The following is a 14,190-nucleotide window of genomic DNA, read 5'->3' as shown; positions in this document are numbered from 1 at the left end:
GGCGAGAACCGGTGAATAACCACAGCAATAACAGGAAAGGCCATATTTTTGAATAATGAGCTTTGGTAAATGAATGATTCGTAAAAAAAGGGGAAGCGACTGCTGATTAAATCCCACTTTGTTGGCGCAGACACATAAATACCGGCGTCACAATCGGTACGAAGAGGTAATCATTTCTGAGGAAAAGTCTATCTGCTCCTAAGTCGGCAAATGATGCGCTGGCGGCACGGAGTAACGCAGGATTCTCGTAGTTTTTCAACAATCTGTATCCGGCGTACAATATTCATTGGAAACTAGCGAAAGCTACCAAATGAAATATGCGGCTTTGTTCTCATATTGACGGCCGGCGGTGAATCGTCTGGTCCTGCCTGCGATGGCGCACGCCATGGAGCAGCCTGACTCCCCTGCAACTCAAACGCCGCCGAAGGCATCGAAGAAGGGTTCTCAATATCACCTTTCCATCTTCTTTCCTCTATTTCTTGTTTCGGGTAGTAATCATAATGGTGGTGATGGTGATGGTGGTGGTGGTGATGGTGGTGATGGTGATGATGGTGTTGATGGTGCTGATGGTGCTGATGGCCGTGATGGTCGTCATGCGTGACCTCAACGGACCGACTCTTCTTCGAGCGACATTGCCTGCAAATATTACTCAGGGGCTTTGATCCGGGTTGAAATGGGTGTTTCTTGTGAAATGATCCGGACCGCGGATTATTACACACATCACATCTATGCTCTAGCGACTTGGTTTTGGTTCCCATCGTTGATAGGTAATGGTTCCGTGAATTGATCCTACACGCACCACAGGTAGGAATCTTAAATAGACGTTGCACAGCTTCCAAAACAAGGCGTTTCATGCATTCTGAGAGCGTGTGAATGGCTTCTGTGAACAGGTCACGGCAATGACATAAGTGAAATTTGCTAAATCATGATTGACCTAGTCATATGAATAAGCTTCGCGTAAGCGGAACAAAAAAGATTGGTAAGAGAGACTGTTCATCAACATACTTAAGCACTCAAACCTAGCCTACGATAAAGTCTTTTCAGTTTCGAAAACAAAATGGGGAACAAAGCCCCATTCCATCCTGTGCTTACACTCCTGATTGTCACCGCCGGTCTTTACATTCTAGATGGCGTTCTACACCTTGTCCTTCCCATTTTGAACCTGGCGGCGATCTTTGTATTAGTATTGCTGGTGATAAGGCGGGAAAACTGGGATGGCTTGATTAGATTGGCTGCACCCTCTGGCCCGTCCCGGCAACTGCAGCCACTTTTGATTCCCTCTATCTCTTTCGAGGACGTGAAGGAACTATTCATCGAGATCTTCCGCCACCGAATCGCCGGGTTTTCATTGAAGATGCACAAAAGTGGAAACGTGTGTAGCTTAGAGCAAGTAGCTACGTAGCTTCGCACCAATGTCACAATGGATACTGGAGTGGTTTCTGAGTCCTTCTTGAAGTTTTGCTATACCGAATTCAAATGTTTCGAATTTGACAAATCTTTGTTCTTTAGGATGGCGGCAAGCTCTTTTCCAGCTCTGGTCGGCACCGCTCCGCTCAGACCATCTCACCAATCCAGCGAAAGCAACGCAACAGCCGGTCGTTGTTTCCAATCAAACCAACCCAAAAGAGTATAGGACCAAGTTTTGCTACTTGTTTCACTAACTAGACCACACTCATCGGAACGTCCGGTGCCTCTTTCTCCGGCATCGCGTGTCTCCTGTAGCAATATCTGAATAACATAACGAATGCAACAATGCCCACTCCACTCTCTCGTTTTTGTACTGAGCCAGCCAGTCGTTGCCTTCGTATTGAGTCATACAGCCAAGTTCATCGCTATGATGAACTGTTGGCGCCGAGTGAACTGTTGCTAGCCAGTGACAAGCAATCACGAGCCAAAATAGACGGCCTAGCACCCAAGTATTTGCGGTCAGCCAGTTTGGCGTTACAGAATTTGGCTGCCGACTCCCTGACCCCGGTTTCATCGCCACAGTCGACCGCAAGAAGCTGGATGAAACAGTGTGGAGTTGGGTGGTTAACACGCCACTTCAGTACGGTGAGAATGAACATTTCTAGTTGCAGGACCAGCCTTCTTTCTCGGTAATACCCTTCCGGCACGAAGCGCATTAGATCTGGGATACGTGGCACTCGGTTCTTCTTTTCTATGTATTTAGAAGCAATCCACAAAGCAACGCAGCCGACCAACTTGTAGTAGGGTTCCCCGTAGAAACTTTGTTCACAGCAGAACCGATCTAGTAAGTTGACTGACAGATGCAATGTTTGAGGAAGCAAGCCAAGCTCTTCATGAGCCACTGTAAGACGTTGGATGACTTCGGGTCTCATGGTACGAATCTCAGCCGGAATACGACTAATATCAGGCGTCGTCTCGGCCTTGGCCATTGTTAGCATGCCACAAGTGACCCTATTGTTATGTTGTCCGAAATACATGCCTCTCTTTGTTCCATATTTCTGAGAATGTCCTCCGAATATCCATCACCAGGTTGACGCGTGCCGAGAGCAGTCTTCTGTCGTTTGGATATGGATACTTCGGTAGGGCCCCATATATCTGGAGCAGCTCTTTTTAGAATCCGAGGCATCGTTTCAGGTCAGCTCCTAGCCCCCGAGTGAGGACAAAAGGACACTACAAAGTAATCAGGCACCCGGGAAATTCAAGTTCAACGAAGCCCAAGTCGGCTCTTCATATGCTTCCAGTCTGACCACCTGCTGTTTCTCCAGTGTTTACAGGTACCCCTCGTATGCTTCGGTGAACTCCAGCTTTGAGTGGGGCGTTAGTAACAAAGAGACCCAGTTTGAGGATGTATAACCATTCGTTATAAAGTTAACTTCTATGTCACTTCTAACCAGTCCAGCATCTTAACGATAACAAAAGTGACGTAGGGACGATTTACAAGCTTAGCTACTACGAGATAGTTACAGTGAGAAAGTAGTAGGTTATTGAAAGCCGTAGAAGCGTTAATGAGTGAGAATCTACTGTAGATAATGAAACAAGAGGCGAAGCTGTAGTAGGCCAGCAAGCTTTCACGTAATGATATTGCCTAGGTTTTTCTTATTTTTGTCAGAGCTTCACATACTTTACGTTTCAAAATTCTATCTGCACCTACATGTGGTGGGCGATATTAATATCGATGTGCTTGCGGTTGTGTTCGGTCGAGTAATCGTCTACTCGGTTAAAGGAGGATATGTACGTTGACTAATATCGCCAATCGGCAAACAACGACTGTAGCACCAGCAGAGCGTGCCAAGCCGGAGATTGATTCCATGGTTGTCGTCACGTTTCAAAAAGTGCGAGTGCATCAGGAGATCTTGCCATGTTTGTAATATGCTTACCTCTGCCTAATGGACTTCACGACTTCTTGTGGAGCGATTCGTCATGCTGTCAGGCTACCCTAATGCTTTATCAGATTTAGCGACTGACGATCCTCCAAGCGACTTACATGGAACATTGCCATGTGTTGACATGTCATTAAATCTCACTCCTTACTTGGAACTAGCCGCCAGTGGATGTGTCGTCTTTGGCATTGCGTCTAGGACTTCTGCTTCATACTTAAAGTTGAAGTAATCCCGCCATTGTATACATGCCGCAATGAATTCATGTAGTTCTTCAAATGTCGCAACAATAGCTGCAAGTAGGTTCCGCATTTACCAGACCATACATTTGGAAAAGCTCATTCTAAGATGCCAAGACAGCAGCGTGTTCCAGTCCAGAGGCTTATGCGCCAAACTTTGCGACAATTGGGCCTTTGCTATCTTGCAACAAACTGCGTGCTGGTGTTCCAATGAATCTGCTATTGTGGGGTTGACAGCAAATCGATTTTGTGACACACCATGCCCTGGCTATCCGTACGAGACTTGTGGTGGTAGGGACCTTTTCGGCTACATAACGCTTCGCAACAACATCTCGCCAGAGAACAGTATTGATTCAAGAACGGAAAACCCAACGCGAACATTGGTGGAGACTTTATTTCGGACGCGAATTGTCGAGCACGTGCTCACCCAGACACTAACACAAACGATCACCAACACCAGAAGCATGGTTTCCGCCTCATCAGAAGCTTCCAATGACTTCAAAACTACAGTCCCAGCAACAATTCCGTCATCGTCCAAGCCCGGTGGGACAGTGAGCCCGACAGAACTTGCCGCAATCATTGCGGGGACGCTCGCGGTCGCCTTGATAGTTGTGGCCATCGCCGTTTGGATGCTCCGCCGGAGCCGTCTGTCATTTGAGCAGGGCGAGTCGATGACAGGCTCCATTAGCGATCTACCGGTTTCTCTAGGCGCACTAAAGAGGCTTTATGTCGCTAACCCGGACTAGGGCCTTAGCTTACACAGCGCTGTTTAGTTAGCAAAACATTAGTAACACCTGCATGATAACTTACGCTATTGTGGTCATCTTAAAACTCGCCCTTCTTTTCGTTCCATCCGTCAGTACGGTCGATTTGCCTAGCACTCAACTTTGTTTTAGCGCGCTGAACGGCTAACCGGTCTTCATATATAAGGGCGTGTATTTGCTATGACTGCGTTTTCGATTGAAAACGATATTGGACGTACTACACTTAGCGACTGTTTCAAGAACCACTCATCGCTTTGAATCATAGGGGGATGGTTCTACGTTCATTCGCGTTGATGAGCGGAATAGACCCTCTGTAATGGTCCAACCATTTCGGTGTTGGCTGGCAGGCGCAACTCTATAGTGCATCTCAGATGAACGAAGCTTTTGCTTTATGCTGCAGTTGGTTGCCCTGACCTGCTCGCAACATCCATGGCTTAGACTTCCTGAGCCCGAAAAGAATAACCCAACCATGTGTTAGCCGTTTGCTGTGGTCATACCTATTTAACCGTCAAGACATAACTCGTAACAAGAGACGATTTAGTTAGCGGATGTTAAACCTGCTTCGAGTAACGTTAGCAAATATGTTAGGCTGTGGAAGCAGCCAATCTCAGCCGGCCATCCATCATTTATTGCAAATGGTGGTAAGAATACAAAACAAGAACACGTGAAGTGTTAATGTACGGTGTTATTGTCAGAGTTAAATGTTTCAGGAGAAAGACAGAACAAAATACTCTAACCAAAAATCCAACTACTATTATTTATCAATTACATTTCGCAGTCCTGCTATCGGGGCTGGTTTCAGGCTCTTTCTTTCTTCAAGTGAAGGATCAAAAACCTTGTTGTGCCGGATATTGCCATTGTGAACCATTTATTCATTTCCCTGTTTTCCTTGGTCAGCAGATAACAAGGCTCGATTGTATATCAAGTGGCATATCAAACAAGTCCCAGCCCCATTCTACGCTCACAGGTCGGTCTCATTGCTGACTGCATACCACTAACAAAATGGGATCGATTGCCCAATTTCTCATACAGGGAAGGCTCCAGAAAGCACGCCTGTCCGAACATGCAAGCTACCAAAGGACGACGCGCTTTCCCCAACACCCTGGAGTACGTCCTGCGAAAGCGATGATCGCGCGAGAGGAACCTCCAGGTTCGTCGCGAGACCTTATGAGACATCGGAAGCAGGCAACTATCCAGAACAGTGGAGGGGATGAGGCTTTTCATGTTCGATCCAGGTTTCACAGAGAGCCCGACCCAGCGGCGATGAGCACGACTGAGATTGCCATTGCCAGCCCAAGACACGTCATCGAATGTATGAGATACTGCGAGCCCAACATATCACTTGAATGCCCGGAAGTAGAGGAATTCTACAAGCTAGGGGACGAAGAAGTGATGAAAGATGAGATCTGGTTTGCTTTGACACCGATTGCCCACTTCTGGAATCCTAACGCAGCGGAGGAGGCGAACCGCATCGTAACAAACAATCGGTTCGACTGTTTATTGGTTATCGGAATCTGTCGTAACAATGCCGGCTTCAACCTTCATATGATTCAGAACTACTGTTCGGTCCCTACGCACGAGCCTTGGAGATTGGGTGAGAATACGCTGGATCGATTGCTAACAAGCAACGACTGGATTGGCATTGAGGATGGCCTCCAACCAGACAGGGCTCATCTCGCTATCGGTCGTGTTTTCCACCTTGGGTACCGTGTTCTCCACCGGACTCAATCAGCGGCTGAGTATCAGGGGATCATCGTCATCGGAGCTTATTCATCACATTACAAATTTAAATTACTCAGGATGGTCGATCGCGTCATCTTGTACGAAGATGTCACGACGATGCTAGAATTCATCACCGACAAACCTTTAAGGCTTTCCTAGATTTGGACGTTGTAGATTTTAATCCAAAAGCTTGAAGATTCCCTGCGCATTTTCACTGAGGCTATGTATGACTAGTTAAGCTATTTTTGCAATGGTCACGAACAAACGCAGTACCTGTCATGCAGCCACCAGGCCTGTATCCAACGGCTAGCCCGACACTAACATGAAAGAGGAATGAGTGACTCGGTTTAGTCTGAGATACATACATGGGCGCAGTTTCAGGTCATAACTACGTAATTGATGACGCTTTCCAGCAGCATGCATTACAACAATGTCATTCACCACAGTGTTGGTATAGTGATCTGCTTACAAATTTACAGCTAAACCAGCAGCATCATGTCCCCATCTGTCAAACGATTAATGCAAAGTGAGATTGACGACTGAAAATACCATACGCTTTTGCTGCTGGTTCTCGGCGTTTTCGAAGTAGTAGTCTCTTTCGCCGCGACTTGTTTTCCATCTCAGACAACGCCTTGTCCGTTCCATCACGGAGGATGACACGGTTATCTAAGAGATGGAAAACTCCCAAACAACTTAGGGAAACCATAACGATTGGGCTCTCGAGCAATAGACCGAAGTCACAATCACGGGGTTAATACTTCCATAATGGCCCACTGGCCGATCCCGATTCGGTCCAAGCTAGATGGTCACGAGGCAGTTTGGAGTCGTCTGAAATAGACGGCTCAAGCTTCATGACATTGGGTGCATCTAGCGCAAGATATCTACTCCCGGATGTGACTAGCGCAGGCCCAGTGTCTGTCGGATCAAAGGCAGCTTTTGTGGGTATGCCTTGGTTTGCCCCTCTGAGGGTACTGAAGTATTGGCGACGTTTGAATCTCATGATGTCGCTCCTCTCACGCAGCTGTAAGCGGCGAAACTCCTTTCGCAGGATAGTCTCCTGTAGTTGACGCTTCCTGTTATACTCTTTGTTGACATCTGTGCTGACCTCAACTCTCGCCCGTGACAGATGTCCTCGCCAAAGCTTAACGATGCTAGTCGTTTGTGACTTATGCAGTCTGCAGAGTGATTTATCCACAATGCCTTCCAGCTTTTCGTTCTCGACGTGAACTAAGCAGGCTTCCTGAAAAACATTTTGAAGTTTTCTCTTACACCGGTTGCCGGACTGAGACCTCCCCACGCATTTCCCGCATTTCTCTCGGGATTCCAGTTTCACAAACTGTATGAAATCCAGTGCGTCGTAAAGTGTTAGCATCTTTTTCGCCAAGTGTTTCAATGGAGTAAAAAAGGACACGTGAGTTGCAGTGTTACTGTTAATATACGGGTACTTCCACCTAAGAATCAGGAAAACTGCAGTTCTGATTGTCGATTTTATCCTCCTTCGCCCTGTTTTAATAACGGTATGACTAGCTCTAAACAACATAAACAGTACCTAATCTTATTCTCATTCGAGTGATTACGTTATATTTAATACAGTCAGACGTAATCCTAGTGAATAAGTCGTTTGCGATTGATGCATACGCACATGATGCTAATTGAGAGAAACCCACATTGACACTTAGAATTAGTCATACTATGAGGTTTGTAGTTGTTTTCCAGCTCTCAAAGTAGCAGAAACCATTGCATGAATGATTGTACGGGTTAGCCTGCATGGTGATGAACATGAAAACGTAACGATTGCAAGATATTGATATCGGTGTTAAAGCCCAACCAGTTGGGATGCTTTCTGGCGTGACTCTATAGTGCAAAGCAGGGAATAATTGTGCAGGTGCATCACTCCCGAATCTTTTACTTTGTGGTGCAGTTGGACCGCTAACCTGCCCGCAGCAATCACCTTCATTACGCACGGAAACACTGACTGTCACAAAGCGCAAGGGTAAACTGAAAAAAAGGACTTATCTCTATTCGGTTAAGAATGAAGATGTGAAAGTGTTTATGAGATGGTTGCTAGGATGTACTACAGTCCACTTACATTAGTGGAAGCCTGGGTTTGCTCTTGGGTAACGTAACAGATACGCGAGTGCTAGATCAACCGATTACCATTTTCAATCGTCATGTAAGTCTTTCCGTCCTCATTTTTTGGTAATCCACTTAGTTCTATTTTTCTTTTACTGTTAGTCGGATTTAGTGCACTCCCGCGGTTGCCCTAGAGCACGCGTTCTGCGGGTTCTTTTTCTTTTCTTTTCTTTTCTTTTCTTTTCTGAAGGGTTCCAAACTGGTGCTGAAGCAGCAAAAGAGCTGTGGTCTAAACGTCTAGTCTTCTGCCTAGCTTTACGATGTTAGACAAATCAGACAGGTAGACGCGCGGTAAGGTTGAGAACCAGGAGTAGCCCACAGCACCCGAGTACCGGGTTCTTCTCTTGTAGCTTTTTGAGTCTGGATTGCGTTTTCACGATCCAAGTGTTAAGTTAGGACAAGCTCATCTCCGCTGACCACTGATCACAACTAATTGATTAACAATGAGTTATTTCCGATAACGATCAGAAGCCATCTGGCTGTTTAGCCTAAAACCGCCATTCTCTGAATACATTTAGTTAACGAGTTTGATGTCATACCCAACCATTAGGCCTATTCCACCCAGGACTACTACAAAGGTGCTTGTTATCTATGAGAGATAGCGTTGTCTTGCACCGTTACGTTGAAGTATACCAAGAGCCTGTTTTTGGGGGGGACCTCCGCTACCTCCATACAGTCGTTGGACGAATACGTTCGTAGTCTTTCGTCGAATATACTTGTAATGCCTCCTCCCATCGCTCCTTTGCTTGCTAGTCTCTCCAGACAGATCAATGAAATCAAATGGTAACTTCAGTGTCCTGATGAATTCATCTGTGGGCACGTCGTATATCTGATTGAAGTTGCTGCAGTTATCGCCGCTATGTATAGCGACTGAGCCCTTGTGAATAAGTTTCCGTTGAAGAAATACTTTATTTGTTTTTGATTTTGACACTGTTTTCATGTCTCCTTCGTGCCGTTTTTAGTTGTACAGTCTGAAGATGACCGCTGATGGTGAAAGAGGTCCAGATGCAGTTTTAAAGTTGGTGTTTACAGCACCAGGAAATGCGGGAAAGTAGCCGTTGAGTTGTGGGCTACTGCCATTGAGTTTCTTACCACATCAATGTGATAATTTACATTGCCTTGCCGAGTGAAGACTTGTTTCTGATGTCCTTTTGCCGATATCTCTCAATAATCTCTGCAGAACTGCCACCCGATTCGGTTTTCGCCAAGCGAGAAGGGCACAATAGACGTGCGTACTATGTCCGTTAATGTAACTGCACTCTGAAGGTTCCGCACAAGAATGCCCTGCGGCACTGAGGCACAACAGGATCCGAAATATTGGTAAAACGTCTATAACGAAACAAAGATCTCGAGGTTGTTTAGAGTAAACGCGCCTCTCGAGGACGCTGCATCACTATACTGGGTGAGGTGAATTATCATAACTGATGTAGCCTTATCTTCTGGGTGGCCAATAGAGTGAGCAATCTGTTTTAGCTGTGTTTTCCATCGGCAGTGAGTGAAATGAGTGACGGTACTTCCTGATGTGAGGAAAGTATTTTATAAATCTTGATTCTATTTGTAAACTAGCAAAGTTGATTCAATAATATGCGTGGTTTGTCGTGTTCCATACTTAACGTTAGTCAGTCCGTTTATTTTAGTCATTCAAAGGCACTCAAGCCACCCGTCCAGACTTTTCTTGCCTTAGTAGATGTTTACAAATCTTGAGACATTAGGTTTGTTAACACACGATTAGCCTGCCGATTTTCACATCTTGTCCAACCTTTTAATGCGTTATCAGTCTGTCAATCAGACTCATACTTGTTGTAACAAAAGCCCAGGACATTGTATATAACCCGGTCGCTTCAACCAAAGTAGTCAAGGGAACATGGGCTACCCCACAATCAATGATATAGTAGGCACCACTGTCATCGTGCTCACTATATATGCGATTTTCTTCCTACGAAAACAATGCAATCTGCATATTCATGCCATGATAAGAGCTGTATCAAAATGCTGTTTGGATCTAGCCCACATCGAGGCACGAGTGCACACGATGGAGCTAGACCGAAATAAGCAACGTCGCACAGCATCAACTAGGCATAAGACAACTGGATCAGGACAAAGATTATGTAGAGCAAAAACAAAACGTTCCGGTGTAATTCTGGGCCCAAAAGTTGGTTACAATCTCTAAGGCCCTCTAACCAAAAGACAAAGGAAAAGCCTTTACCTACTTCAATCGCCAAACTTAGTCCTAACTCAAGTCGCCGTGCCATCTACACCTTTTATTAAACCTGTTACGTTCAGAATGCAACTTTTCACTATGCATTAACACGATTGCTAGTGTTTATTGATAGAATGCGAAAACAATTAGAGTTAGGGACAGCATTCCTATAAATAAAACCGTATCCTCGATGGAGCCTGACAGCTTCAAGAGCACATCTTAACTTTATGTCGTCCTAAACGAAATTGACGTGAATTAGAAGTCAACAGATTAACGTTGTAACAGCTTGGTATGGTATGACTCGTTGGTCACCGATATTAGAATGCTTAGTAAAAATATTACTATGGGTGGCTAAATCCACCCATCTATGACTGAACATCTAAGTTCGGTCAACATAGCGTGGAATGAGATACATAACAGTGGCGTTTTTCCATAACGAGTAGCTGAGGCTAGCATTACAGCGCAGTGACGGTCGGTGTAACGGTTTGTTTGTAACCCTGTCAATCAAAGTAAAGAATGATCCATAGATTGCTGGCCTCTACCAACAGGAATGCTGATTAAGAGTCCTGATGCCGATTTATCTGGCGCCTGACTAGCATGGATGGCCTGGGGGAATTGAATCTTTGGATAGGGGATGTTACTGTTAGTGTTGTTGCATAAAGTGCTATGGAGCAGTCGACTTACCGGGATTCGGAGATGAGGGCGGCACAGACATTGTGAACAACCGTGCATAAAGCAGCTTCCAGGAGCCTTTCGTAGCATTTCTCTTCGCAGTGACTGGACACGTCTTCATGGCTGTCCCTCAACAATGGAAGCATGGTGAAATTCTGAAAAGTTATCGCATCACGAAAAGATGCAACGGAGAAGACAAAAGGTAAAAGTATATTGAAAGGCCTCTCAATATGAGAATTTGCAATATATGATACCAAAGGCGGGCTGGATTCACTGTAGAAAACACCGCCGACCTCGCCACCATCAGAGAGCAAGACGCTGTCAACATCCATACCTGATCTGAGACAAACATCATGTGAAGACCTTGGAGCCGGCAGGGAAATGACCAACTTCGAGCTCGAGCTCGCTGGTGTACGGGACAGCTGTAGAGGTCCACGTCGGAAGTGGTTCGGGTCCTAATGCAAGAAAAGGATTCCGACACGATGGTGAAGGTGCACCTAGAGAACTAAGCCGCGGCTCATCTCACGGTGACTTTTGCTGCGCTTGTTACCATAGACATCTGCAATCACCAGTTATATTCCGAGATGTCCTCAGACAAGCGTGTTTATTCAGGAACCCCAGCAACCGTCACAAAAGCCCTCCCACTAGGCATAGTAACACATGTTTCTGCCAGAATCCTTGGAGTGCAAATCAGGCCACCATTGCGTGTCGCATCGTGAGCCTGAACCGAGACAAATGTACCTTGGCTGTGCATCCTGGGAACGTACTGCACCGCTCTGGGGGGATTCCTTTCGTCGTGACTTTATTCGTCAATCCAGCCGACCTTATTTGGAAATCCCTATCTTCAAGTTGCCAAGAAACAAGGTTAACCACGGGACATAACCTAGGCTGGATGAAGGCGACAAACATTCAGACAGCGTGTCCAGCCACGCGCTGACATGTACGATAGTTATGTCCGACCACCCGGCACCTGCCGCACTTTTGTTGCTTCCCTATCGTCAATGTCTCTCTTCTACAACCATCCTGCTGGTATCGCTGCAGTGGTGTATTATTCTTCTCGTGAGAAAATATCGAATTATGATAGCTTGCGGCGATACTCTTGTCTAAAGACATAGTGTACACTAGATAGTTCATCTAACCTGTTGTTGAGAAACCGACAAAGCACAGCGCGCCGTATGCAAAGTCACACATGTTCTATGTCTTCCCAGTAGAAGCCTGTGTGTGGAAAGGTTCCATCCTGCCCTCGACGTCCGTGACTTTTGTGTTCGGGCGTAGTAGTTATGCACTGTGAACATACCATTAGACTCGCTCTCTTACTTCCAAACTAATGCTTACGCCAGATGGGCAGAATTTCTATTTGATATTGCATCGTTGTATCAAGGTAAACGACTGCATTGGGTGACAAGACTCTTCTAGCCCTAGGGAGCCTAGAGCCTTCGTCGGTGTATTGGCGTATGGATTCGGCCTGGCATGGTAGTCGTCTGTAGGTCGGCCGTGGTTGGGCAGGTTGGTGATGAGGCCTTCTGGTAAGATCTGAAACTGTTGGTGTAAGAAATGGCGACGGAGTCAACTCGACCAGGCGGGGAAGTGGCGTGAACCCAGGTTCGGTTTTTCGAGTAGAACAAATGCTTGGTAATTTGGCATCTTCAAAGTAAGAAGAACGATACAAGCGCCCATCCATCTTAACACTAGCGTGAATTTCTTCCTCGGCGGATTCTGGCCTTAGAGACTGACCTAAGAAACTGTGTCGCTCTAAAAGACCAGAAGGGAAGCCCTATTAAAAGGGTGGACGCTGGCCAAAGTTGCTGACGGACAATCGCCTACGACAGATTCAAGGTCAAACAATCAACGTGGATGACGACAATCTCAGTTCTTACACGGTTTTGTGTTGACAAGAATGTGTTAATAAACGACTCCTTGTAACCGGATCTATCGTGAGATATTTGCAGGCCTGCTGGTCGTACACAAGCTAATGTGCGTGTACGTCGGAATATTGGGGGCATTCCTGCCTGACCCGGACGTTCCTGACCAATCAGAACGGGGATGTTCACCCGCGGTTCCATTGTCAAATATCCACCACCGCCAGCAACCCCATGGATAGATAGACAAACAGATTACACGTATATGCGATCACCACGAACGCCGTGACTTTTACCTCGTCCAGTTGCAACCCGGAGTAGTATCCGTGTGATACCGATGCCTATACTACGGCAACGATGGCAGACTCAATGCTTGATAATAACTATGTTTTCGCTACACACAATAAAGCGGGGACTGGAAAATGAGGCCTAATCAAAGCTATACATTGTTGTTACCTGATCGTTACTCGTTACAAATTTTGATTCAAAAAACTGTGACAAATTTAAGGTCGACAATTGCTAGCTCTACACCAGACAAGGGCTGGCTGACGTCAGTCACGGCGGATGGGACAGATTGTTAACGGATCAAACAAACAAGAACATGACTTTGCATGCTCGGCTGACTTGACGTGTCACTTTCCGGTCAATGACGACATGTGAAATGAAGTGTTTCGAGGAGGCGGGAACGTTGAGGGCCTCATAGTCACTCTCCATACTGTGAAGGATCTCCAGACGTAGTCTTGTTTCTGAGTGCTCAAACTTGTGTTTGTCGTCAGGTCCAAAAACACAATGGATCAGCAAATCATGCTTGGACTTGATGCCTTCCCAGCACAACATGAATTACGACTCCCTGGGATGTAAAGACAACAGCCAGCACCACCATCTAAAGTCGAGATAACCTCCTAGGATTACCACTCCTGGGCACAGCAGCGCGCTAGACCAAAAAAACCATTGGTCCAGCGTTCAGGTTTCATAGAAAACATATTAGCAAGCCCTGGTGTTAATTGGTCCGTGTATCAAATAACGTTTGTAAGGTTTCTGGTAATGTCCAAACAAAGCAAACGAAGGGCAAAGAGAAACACCGGTCGGTCCCACCGGCCGGCAGCCAGCCACGCTGGGTGAGGTGGAATTGCTCGTTCAGCCACAACAAGGGACATAAGTATCCACTTCGCTTTGAGGCTGGCCAACCAGATGGATCTCCCATTTTACAGGCGGCGTAATCGTCGCCAGCACTCACACGAGTACCCACCCAGCCGA

The 14,190-nt window shown here is 46.2% G+C and overlaps 2 protein-coding genes across 2 annotated transcripts; one reads left to right on the top strand and one right to left on the bottom strand.

Moving 5' to 3' along the window:
• Positions 1–5,349: 5,349 nt before the first annotated feature.
• On the top strand, positions 5,350–6,228 carry CDEST_15387 (uncharacterized protein; the record flags this gene model as incomplete). The annotated part of the gene is made up of 1 exon (XM_062931543.1): positions 5,350–6,228. The coding sequence occupies one exon, from the start codon at positions 5,350–5,352 to the stop codon at positions 6,226–6,228; it is 879 nt and encodes a 292-aa protein (XP_062787594.1).
• Positions 6,229–12,204: 5,976 nt separating this feature from the next.
• Positions 12,205–12,755, bottom strand: CDEST_15386 (uncharacterized protein; the record flags this gene model as incomplete). The annotated part of the gene is made up of 2 exons (XM_062931542.1): positions 12,205–12,359; positions 12,410–12,755. The coding sequence occupies 2 exons, from the start codon at positions 12,753–12,755 to the stop codon at positions 12,205–12,207; spliced, it is 501 nt and encodes a 166-aa protein (XP_062787593.1).
• Between the last annotated feature and the right edge of the window lie 1,435 nt (positions 12,756–14,190).

This window comes from Colletotrichum destructivum, chromosome 11 (genome assembly GCF_034447905.1).
Source record: "Colletotrichum destructivum chromosome 11, complete sequence".
In the NCBI taxonomy this organism is placed as follows: Eukaryota; Fungi; Ascomycota; class Sordariomycetes; order Glomerellales; family Glomerellaceae; genus Colletotrichum; species Colletotrichum destructivum.
Note: the sequence above shows the minus strand (reverse complement) of the source record. Positions and strands in the feature narration are given on the sequence as shown.